At 49.7% G+C, this 11,176-nt stretch overlaps 1 protein-coding gene across 16 annotated transcripts in view; it reads right to left on the bottom strand.

The window, feature by feature from the left end:
• Positions 1–11,176, bottom strand: part of Dnm2 (dynamin 2) — an 82,585-nt gene that overhangs the window by 44,681 nt on the left and 26,728 nt on the right. For all 16 annotated transcript variants that reach the window (XM_021171782.2, XM_021171783.2, XM_029481333.1 and 13 more), the window contains exon 2: positions 5,452–5,525. In XM_021171782.2, coding sequence (XP_021027441.1) covers positions 5,452–5,525 — 74 coding nt within the window. The remainder of the gene's footprint in view (positions 1–5,451; positions 5,526–11,176) is intronic.

The raw sequence follows: 11,176 nt of genomic DNA, 5'->3' as shown, positions 1-11,176 counted from the left end.
AAAAAAAAAAAAAAAAGAACTCACAAAAATAAGACGGATGTGGGAGTGCATGTTTGTCACCTAGTGCTGGGGAGGCACATGGGACTCACAGGCCAGTCAGCCCACTTTAAACATAATTCCAAGGCAGAAAGAGACCCCACTTCCAAAAATATCCCTGTTAATACACATGCTCAAATGTTATATAAAAAAGTGTGATCCGGGCGATGGTGGTACACGCCTTTAATCCCAACTGGCTGCTTGCCAGTTGGTCATCAGTAGCCCAGGCCATACCTCTATGTCATTGCCAGCTCTGCTCATCCAGGTCCCCATGTTCCTCTGGCCCCTGGGCCAGCACTGCAGCATTCTGATAGCCACATACCCACTGGTAGCAGAGTGGATTCTCCCTGGCCCTTCCCTGCACAGTGAACCAGTTAGGTTCTCCCCCAGGGCCTCTTAGCAGGCTGCACAGGACTCAGCCCAGGGCCTGGTACACAGCAGGGATAAAGGAAGAAATCAAAGGTGAGCCCGGGTCAGCAGACATTCTGCTAAGCCTGGTGGGCCATCCAGCTTTCTTGCCTGAGTTCCCCAAGGGTAGCCTCACTGTGTGCCGAGGAAATGAACTGGAAAGGGGGTTTCGAAGGAGCTTCTACCTGCCTGCATGGGTCCACTCGCCAGCACCTGCTTCTGCTTCTTAAGCATGTATGTAGGTGTTGGAAGATGGAAGCACAAGGATCAGGACTTCACCCACAGCCTGCCAGAGAGGAAACTATGGTGACAGGCTCCTGATGCCCACGACCACAAGGTCTGTCTTCTTCAGATTTGGTATTGGCATGCATGTCTGGACAAGAATGCCTGGGTGCCCAGACACATGTTAGAGACCCTCGGACACAGCCAACAACCAAATAGGAACTGTGAACCTTCTGTGAACCTTGAGGGTTTGAATGAATTGAAGGCCATAAGTTCCAGTCTCAAACAAACCACGAGGAGGCTGGAGAGTTGGCCTGACAGTCATGACTGACTACTGCTCCTGAGGAAAACTGCGCAGTGCTCAGCACCCTTGTCAGGAGGCTCATGACACCGGCAGCTCTAGCTCAGGAGGATCCAACACCTCGGACTCTACATGCATCCACACGCATGCACCTTACAATAATAGATCTGAAAAACACGACGGGATAGAACTCAGATTGGCAGAGAACCTTTTGATGCCAGCAGCACATGAACCCCATGTGGCGACATGCTCATGTGACCGCAGCCCTCGGGGGCAGGATGGGCAGAGGCTCAAGCTCACCATCAGCTACACATTGAGTTTGAGGCTGGCCTACCCAACACTCTGACTCAAAAATTAAAATCAAAACAAACAAACAGAACAGTCTGAAGGATTTGTGCATGAAGGACTTTTCAGAGCCTTACACGGGAGCATTAGCACACATTCACTACTCCTGTTTAGCCTACAGCTTCTTCAGATTTGAGACCAGTAGGGACTGTCAACCTTGTCTAAGATGTACTGCTACTATGATTACAAGAAGCAGTAATTTCAACTAGCCCCCAACTTGAGTCACACCTGCTCCAAGCTCAGTTTTTTCTTAGACCCAGAAGCACACCAAAATATGGTTTTGTCTGCTACAGATGGCTAACCAGGCCGTGGTCTTCCAGGCCCTATATGATAGAAGACAGAGGTTTAGAAAGTGCCTACCATGGTCAAACAGCATAGGAAGGGGTACTGAGTAAGCAACAGTGGGTAGCTCTACTCTCTCTCCAGTCCTTAGCTCATGCAGATGGAGCATTGATGATAGACACAAGGCCCCAAGAGGATGTCGGGCAAGAATGGATAGCAAAGGATTTTGGCATCCCCCTGCCTCAGTGTATTTGCTGTTCCACTGGGGAAGAGACACAGTGAGAACACAGCAACACAGCTAGACATGGTGAGGCACACCTGCAATTCCAGCACATTGGAGGTAGAGCCAAGAGAATAGGAGTTCAAGGCTAGCTTCAGATATAAGCAAATTCAAGTCCAGCCTGAAGTACATGAGATTCAGTCTTAAACAAAATTCAACTCAAGAAAGCACAGTTTTATCTAACAAGTGACCCTGTGGAACATGGTGAGGGACAGAAGGGAGAACAGAGGAGCTTGGGGAGCAGTGAGGAGCCATGGTTGTGTGTGGAGAGCAAGACAGGCTGGGCTATGTACTGACATCTCTTTTATGGCCCATCGATCATAGACCAAGCCAGGTCAAGGTGAAGGCTGGGGATGGGAGGGAAAAGCCCTGTACCCAGAGTTTAGCAGGATGAGTCTGGGTAAGGGCAGGGTCCATCCATGGGCCACTAAGTTTCCTGGTGCCTGTGCTCTTAGGTAATTTTTAAACAGTACCAGCTACTACTCAAGGCTCAACAGACCAGTCTGAACAAGAAGCTCCAAGCACTTGGGTGTCTAAAGTACTGAAGGGAAGACCATGCCTGGCCTCACAAGCCTCATCTTTAGACTCCTGAACCATTCAGGAGTGGACAGCTGTCTGCCCAAATCCCTGGCTCTGTAGCTTAGGTCCCAAGCTTCAGTGTGAGGAACTTGTGATCTCTGGGGCTCAGCTATACCTCCCTCTCTGGCCTCTCTACCTCTGCACACACTACTGCTCTCTAAACAGCCCAGATACACTCTCTTCAGCCAGAGGAGTGTGGTGAATGCATGTCTGCAGCATCTGTAAGCCAGAGGTGGGGAAGTGGGGCAGCCTGGTGACAACATAACGCATGTGACAGAAACACAGAGCTGCCTTTCCAAAGTCCCACCAAGGCTGTACATAATATGGGCAATGCCACCATTAGGCAAAGGGTCAGAGGCATTCAAGCTTAGGGGACACAGGACAGAACACACCTGAGAGACACACCTGGCCTCTCAACCCCAAAAGATCCAACTATGCCCCCATAACTGTCACCTTGCCGTAAGCAGCCATGCTTCCTCCCATGTGACCCACTTTGACACTAGTCTAAGGTCCCTTCTTACCATAGCTATACAGGTCTGGTCACATCCCCAAGGTAAGTTCCAACAGAGATCTAAGTAGTAAACTCCGGCAGAGGTGGGAAGTTTGTGTTCCCTTGAAGATGAAGAAAGTCAGGACTGATTTGATCCTTTATGCAGCCAGCTCTGGGCAGGTGTTCCTTTCACGGTCTTCTCCCCAACCCTACCCTAGACCCAGAGAACCTCAGGATTCCAGTAGACTTTGGCAATGAAGGAATCTCAAAACACACCAGGTCTGCTAGCCACCAGCACACCAGTGTTCTCTGTACACGCCAGTCAGACCCTGGGTGTGCTGTCCCCGCTACTCAGGAGGTTTCATATAGAGAATCAAAAGTTCAAGGCCCATCTGGAATACAATGAGTTCAAATCCTACCTAGCTGCAAAGTGAGACTGTCTCAAAAGAAGTCAAAATACACAGTTGGTGGGACAGGCTATGGTTCAGAGTGCTCATCTAGTCTGCATGAATTCTGGGGTTCCATCCCTAGCACCCCATGAACCAGGCAGAGCAGTATATATAACCCCAGCACCTGGAAGGCAGGACGATCAGGAGCTCAAGGTCACCCCCAGATACAAGTGGAGGTCAGCCTGAGCTAACAAGTACAAACAAGCAAGCAAGCAAGCAAGCAACAGGCTAGGGATGTAGGTCAGAGCACTTGCCTACCATGTGCAAGGCCTGGGGATCTGATACCCTCTTCTGACCTCTACAGGAACCAGGTACACACATGGGAACAGATAGAAATGGAGGGAAAACATTCATACAATTAAAAATATACAAAAATTTTCAAAATAAATAAAACTACAATAAAGTCGCATACAATGGCTCATTAGCACTGTTATCCTAGCACTCAGGTTCAAGAGAACCAGAGGCTAGCCTGGGCACCAGCTGCCCTGATGAGCAGCCAACCTGCAGGTATAACCAGCCTGGCACACAACCAAGTCTTCCAATTGTCTGCACTCTGCAGGCACCTACAAAGGGAAGCCAGAACAGGAGCCTGGGAAAGCCTGGCTCCCTTCTCTGCAGCCATGCAGGCTTTCCCAGGGTGGCCAGGGACCAGGAGCAGCAACAGTGGCAGCTGGTGTTCCAGTACAAAAGTAAGCCATGCAGTGGTGGTGCACAGCTTTAATGCCAGCACTTGGAGGCAGAGGCAGGTGGATCGCTGTGAGTTCGAGGCTAGCCTGGTCTACAGAGTGAGTTCCAGGCCAGCCACAGAGAAACCTTGCCTCAAAAAGCCAAAAGGAAAAAGTGCAAAATAGGGATTTCTAAGGTGAAGTGGCACCCCTGAAGGCAATGAGAGCAAGCACAGGGATAGGGGTCAAGGGCCTATCGCGGCAGAGCTGACCGCAAGCCTGATGGAAGAGGCAGCAGCCTATCCTGTGGTCGGAACACCAAACCAGTGGGTTGCACCGGAGCCTCCCCTCCATGCCTAACTGGCAGAATCAGGAGAACAACTGCAGGGCCCTGGAATGTCAGGCCACATTGGATTGGCTGAGGATCCCAGGCCAGTGGCCCCCTAAAAACGCAGGTAACCTGGCTGTGCCTCAGTTCCCATCTGTAAATTCATTAACATGCCATACTGGGAGCAACTGGCAGCATGAGACTATGGACCAGGCCTCAAATACCAGGCACAGTGGTCCTTCCAGTTGGGGCTGGTCTGTGACCGCACAGAAAGTACAAGGCAACAATTCTGGTTGCCAGGCAAGACTTCTCAAAAAACTAAAATAAAATAAATAAATCAGAAAGTAACTGTGGGCACCAGGTAGCCTGGTCCTGCCTGGGGACTCAGGGCTGTAGAGGGTGTTCTTCAAGCTGTTTCTCAGCTTCCCTGTACACGGGAGAGCTGCAGTTCAAACCCACACAGTCCAGGAGCTGATTTCTCCTTAGGCTCCTAAATCCTCATGGCACCAAGTCCCCATCTAAACCCAGCATGGATGGCCTCCTCATAGTACTTGTTTATTGCTGCTGTTTGAAGACAGGGTCTTCCGTAGCCCAGGGTGGCCCTGAGCTCTCTATGCATCACAGGACGACCTGGAGCATCTAGCCCTTCTGTTCTCACATTCCTGGTGCTGGGCTTACAGCTATGCACCTCCACGCCAGGTTCATACTGCGGGGACAGGGGGCCTGGGGGTGTGTGTGAAAGCAGGGCTTCCCACATGACAGGGAGCTGTCCACGAGCTGCTACCTCTGCGTCCCTTGCTTTACTTATTATTTCTACTTTGTCTTGGTTTTGAATTTCTATTTCTCTTTTCTTTTTTTAATTTTTTTTACAGATTTACTTATTTTATGTATGTGAGTACACTGTAGCTGTCTTCAGACACACCAGAAGAGGGCATTGGATCCCATTACAGATTGTTGTGAGCCACCATGTGGTTGCTGGGAATTGAACTCAGGACCTCTGGAAGAGCAGTCAGTGCTCTTAACCACTGAGCCATCTCTCCAGTCCCTGAATTTCTATTTCTCATACCTGTTTTGGAAAAGATGAGCTGCAGAATGAGAGGCCTCCGGGTGACAATTCCTGATCCTCGTGGAAGGAAGTCCCTGGGAGAAGAGAAAGCAGCAGAAATGACTCAGTGCTGCTGGTGACCACAGGCAGTAGGCAACTGTTTCCTGCAAGTTTTAACAAACGCACCAACCCCAGCTGTGTTCCTGGAAAGCCCTCGGCTACGGAGGCTCTGCAGCCCAAGGTCTGCAGGGGACCTGAACTAAGTAGGAAGACACAGAGCTGTATACACACAATCTGTTCTAGCACTTCCACTAGGCCCTCCTTGTATTGTATTTCAGACAATCTTGCCCATGGCAAAAGAGCCACAAGAAAGACTGGGGAAGGATCAAGTTCAAAGCCAACCGAACAAACGAACAAACAACCTCCAGTCACCCCAGTACCCTGGAAGCTGAGGCAGGCCAGACAGGACTACACAACAAGAAGCTGTCTCAAAATAAAACAAGGGCTAGGGTGTGGCTCAGTTGGTAGAGAGCTTCCCCAGCAGGATTCCCAGCATGGAAGAAAATGTCCATGGTGGCTAATGCCTGTACCAGCAAATGTAGAGGCCAAAAATCCCAAATTAGGTCACCATCAGCACTGTTGCATGGCTGGCCCACAGTTATCCCTGTGTGGTCTCCCTAACTAGGTGTAAAAATTAGTATAGCTGCCAGGCAGTGGTGGCGCAGGCCTTTAATCCCAGCACTCAGAGTCAGAGACAGGTGGATTTCTGAGTTCGAGGTCAGCCTGGTCTACAGAGTGAGTTCCAGGACAGCCAGGGCTACACAGAAAAACGCTGTGTCAAAAACAGAAAGAAAAGAAAGGCAGAGAGGGGAGGGGAGAAGAGGGAGAGAAGAGTATGGCTGTCTTGGAGCCATGCACATCTTCTCAGACATGTAGCCCAGGTTACAAGCTACCACAGAGATAGACTTGAACCTGAACAGGCAAAGCTGATCTTTTTGATAGGAATCAGGGCAAAGGCTTTTCCCTGGAGGAACAGGCAGGAAGACACAAGACTGAACTTTCTTGGGAGGCAAAAACCTCAATGCTGATCTGTACGGTGATCAGCAGTTTTTGTTTTGTTTTGTTTTAAAGTTATCAGAAAATCAGGGTGTGTATTTACAATGCATACTTAATTACGTCTCTCAAGAAAGGTCACTAGCCGGGCATAGGAGATAGGAGGGTCAAAAAGTTCATGACTGCTGGGCGTGGTGGCGCATGCCTTTAATCCCAGCACTTCGGAGGCAGAGGCAAGCGGATTTCTGAATTCGAGGCCAGCCTGGTCTACAGCGTGAGTTCCAGCACAGCCAGGGCTACACAGAGAAACCCTGTGTGTGTGTGTGTGTGTGTGTGTGTGTGTGTGTGTGTGTGTGGTGGTGGGGTAGATTTGCAAATAGATACAGAGTGTCTGTGAATCCCAGGCTCAGTACCTTACACAGCACACGAAGAACTCTGGCTGAGTGGCTTCCAGAGACACAAGTGACAATCTGAGGGGCAGGAGGGAACTCGGAAGCAGGTGACTCAGAATGTCATGGTTGACTTTGGCTACAACACAGGTGCCAGGTCAGCCTCATCAACTAGGGCTACAGCTCAGCAGCACAACACCAACCTAGCATGGGCAGCTAATGGCACCATCCCCAACCCTGCAAAGAAGGAATGAATGACAGGAGAAGGGAAGAAGAAAGTCCACTGCCAGCAAAGCTGATGCCTGAGCTTAATGCCCAGGACTGAGATGGTGGAAAGAGAGAACCAACCCACAAGTGGTCCTCTGACCTCCACACGTGCACCACGATATGCACAGGGGCACTGATACATACGTGTGTGTGTGTGTGTGTGCACACACACACTAAATAAAGGAGGCGTGACCTGTTTAAAAGCTTCACAGCTCAGCGTGTGTGTGTGTGTGTGTGTGCGCGCGCGCGCACGTGCACGAGCACGTGCAATGCTGATAACCCATCTGACGAGGAGGGGTGTAGGGGGAGCAGTGTAGGTCTATACAGAAGGCCCATCCGACATCAGTGTGGGGGGGGGGGGGGGGGGGGGGATTTAGGTCAATACTGACGCCCATCCAAAAGCTCGGGCAGTCAGCCACATAAAAGAAAGAGTCTTTTATCTTCTCAAAGGAACTTCCTCCTGGGTGGACCAAGTAAGGAGGATTTGTTTTGATCTTAAGGAAAACACCAATGAACTACAATAGAGCCCAAGGAGCTGGGCGCAAGAGGGAGGAGACACCCTTGTCCTCAATACTGATGGCTACTGTAAATCTGTAAATAGTTATGGTCAGTGAGTTCAGTCATACCTGGCTACAGAGAGAGAGAGTTATAGACCAGCCTGAGTTGAGACCCTGTCTCAAAAGTCCTAAACTAAATTAATTCACTAACTTAGTCAAATACTCCGTAGGCACTGTGGGGCAGTCACACAGGTATGACAAACGGGAAGCAGAGCACTGTGTGGATTTAACAGCACAGCAGTGAGATCCCAGGTAGCTCAGCTGCCTCCATCTCAGAGAACTGAGTGAGGTGCAGAAACTGGGCCCTGTCCAAGGCTGGGGTGCACCAGCAATGGCAACAACTCAGACTGAACCACAAGAGGTCCATCTGAAGCCCTTGACCAGCAGGTCCCAGAGTCTCAGCTTCTAGCCTACAATGCAGCCTCTCAGAGGGTGAATCTGTCCCTGAGCCACCACCCCCTCCTCCAAGACCAGTAACACAGCGGTGCAGTGACTTTACATTTGGTCAATCTGAGATGTCAGGCAGCCTGAGGACAATGGTGACGCCTCAGACATCACCAGCCTCTGTCCCAGACAAGGGATATAGAGAGCTTCAATGGTGACGGCTGTGATGCCCAGAACAAGGTCCAGTTCTCACAAGGAAAGGCTGGGGCCTTGGTGGCCAATCGGGAAGACAACAGAGAAGGCAGAAGCTAAGTAAGAGACAGCAGTCATGTCACTGGGCAGACTGGGAGCCGGCAGCCAGAGCTAACGTCATGCGGTTTCCCTGAACCCTGGGACTAAGCAAAGTGAAATGGCTAAGGGCATAAAGGCATCTGCTGCCAAGTCTGAAGACTAAAGTTTCACAAAGAAGGACAGAGCTCTGGAAAGCTGTCCTTTAGCCTCCATTGCTTCCATGCCAAGAATATCCCTACACACACACACACACACACACACACACACACACACACACACACAGATAAGATAGGTAAAATAAAAATCTAATTTTCTTTCTCCTGTTTTAAAATAAATGGGTGTCTGATCCAGGTGGGGGGTGGCAGTGGGGGTAGGAATGGCGAGGGGGAGGAGGCGGTGGTGGTGGTGGCAGTGCACACCTTTAATCCCAGCAACTGGGAGGCAGAGGCGGGCAGATCTCTTTGAATTCAAGGCCAGCTTGATCTAAAAAAAAAAAAAAAAACCAAAACAACAAAAAAAAACTGTGTGTGTGTGTGTGTATGTGTATTTTTTTTTCACAGAAAGGAAAGGAAAGGAAAAGAAAAGAAAAGAGAAAAGAGAAAAGAGAGAAGAGAAGAGGCTGGAGAGATGGCTCAGCCGTTAAGAACACTGGCTGCTCTTCCAGAGGTCCTGAGTCTGAGTTCAACTCCCAGCAACCACATGGTGGCTCACAACCATCTGTAATGCGGTCTGACGCCCTCTTCTGGCATCCTGCAGATATGGCACTCATACACATAAATAAAAAGAAATCTTTTTTAAAAGGGTGTGGTATGTGTGTGTGTGTGTGTGTATATATAGTTGGGGCAGTGGCTCAGCAGTTAAGAGCACTAGTTGCTCTTCCAGAGGACCCAGGTTCAATTCCCAGCACCTAACATGGTGACTAAGCCATCTCTAACTTAGGGAATCCAACACCTTCTGAGCTCAAGCACATATGATACATAAACACACACACAGGCAAAACACTTTCATACATAAAATAAAAACTTCTTTTTTTTAAGGATGTGTTTATGTTTTTATTTATATGAGTACCATGCAGCTGTCTTCAGACACACACTAGAAGAGGGCATCGGATCCCAGTGCATGCCACCATGTGTTTGCTGGGAATTGAACTCAGGATCTCTGGAAGAGCAGTCAGTGCTCTTAACTGCTGAGCCATCTCTCCAGCCCTTCTTCTTCTTCTTTTTAAAGAGTACTTCCTGGGCAGTGCAGCAGAGCACACACTATGGCTTCCCAGACAGCTCTCCTACAACGCCAACTGTCCTTAGCTGGCAGCAGCGATAGCCTCCAGCTTCATCTAGTTCTTCCTTCCCCAGGCCACCTGCCTCCACAGGCCCGAGTACTTTTCTTAGCTGTTGCTATGACCTTTCCTGTGTGTCCCGGCTGCCCTAACATTCTAGTCCCACTTAGCCAGTTCTGTGCTATGTGACGTGGGTCTTCTTCCTTCTAAATCAGGTCTGGGTTTCCTGGTTAGTAAAACTCTGCCAACTGTGGGGGATGGCAACAAATTTGTGGGGGATGGCGAGAACTCTCACTCAAAGACATTCACACCTCGATACGTAAACGCAAGATCATTTCTCCAGGCCTGGTACAGGGACAGCACATGGTAGGTGGTCAGTTAAGTGTAAAGTGTTGCATCATTTCTCATTCCGAAAAGGAGCTGCCTCCTTCTGTTTCCTTCCCTTTTTTTCTTTGGCAGAGTGACTCATGCAGCCCAGGCTGGCCTCAAACTCTATGGAGCAGAGGATGGTTTGTAACTCCTAATCCTCCCGGTCTCTACTTCCTAAGTGCCGGGATTACACATGTGCATCACCATGTTTATGTAGTGCTGATGGACCCGAGGCTTTACACGAATGCTAGGCCAGTATGTTATTGTCACACACACAAATACCCTTCCCCCAACCCAGATATTCAGAAAGCTTTTCTACAAAGGTCTTGTATCCACTCAGAGCTGGACCAATACAGTCTGGGTCTCCAGACTATCTAGGTTCCCTAGTGGCTCTCGCCACAAGTCATTGACCTTCACAGGGGTTTCTGCCAAGCCACCCTTCCCTAGGGGACTGCCCACCTAGTAATAGTCAGAGGCTGTATTGAGAGCCTATCCTTCCTTCCCACTCCTGCCAGTTCAGCCTCAAACAGACAGATGGAAGTTGGTTCTGTAACAGATCAGAGCTCCTGCATTTGATCAAGTCACCAGCAGCTTGGACAGTGCCTTATAAATCAGTGTTGGCTGCTAGGATTCAATGTTATTGAAGAGACAGAAGGCATATGGGCTCTTGGACCGAATGTCTCTGTCGGCTTTATCAGGCCCTCTCTGGGCAGTGGCTCAGTCACTTATGGCATAGGAGGACATCCCCGTTCACTGGACTAGTGACAGGGACCATTGTAAACAGCTTCTCCTCCTCAGAGCCTATAGGGCTCTAAGCCTTAGGCCCCTTGGAGGATGAAAAGGGCTCCTGGGAGGGGACAAGAAAGAGGTAGCACAATGGCTGATCCAAAACCCAGGTCTGTTTACTTTTTTCTGTACAGAGAGAGTGGAGAAGGTGGAGACAGCTATGTGAACCAACAGCTGGGGTGGGGTCTCCAGGCCTCTAGGGAAGGAAGCCAAACAGAAACAAGGAAGGATGAGTCAGCCATTACTTGAGAAACCTGGCAGGATGTAGGTAAAGATCCTGGGTGGAGACCCTTCCCCGTCTCCATAATTCCGGAGACCTCGGAGCCTGAAGCTATGAGATTAGAGGTCATGCTGCATAAGCTCCACCTGCTATC

Source organism: Mus caroli, chromosome 9 (assembly GCF_900094665.2).
Source record: "Mus caroli chromosome 9, CAROLI_EIJ_v1.1, whole genome shotgun sequence".
In the NCBI taxonomy this organism is placed as follows: domain Eukaryota; kingdom Metazoa; phylum Chordata; class Mammalia; order Rodentia; family Muridae; genus Mus; species Mus caroli.
The sequence above is the reverse complement of the archived record's forward strand: the minus strand, read 5'-3'. Positions and strand labels throughout refer to the sequence as shown.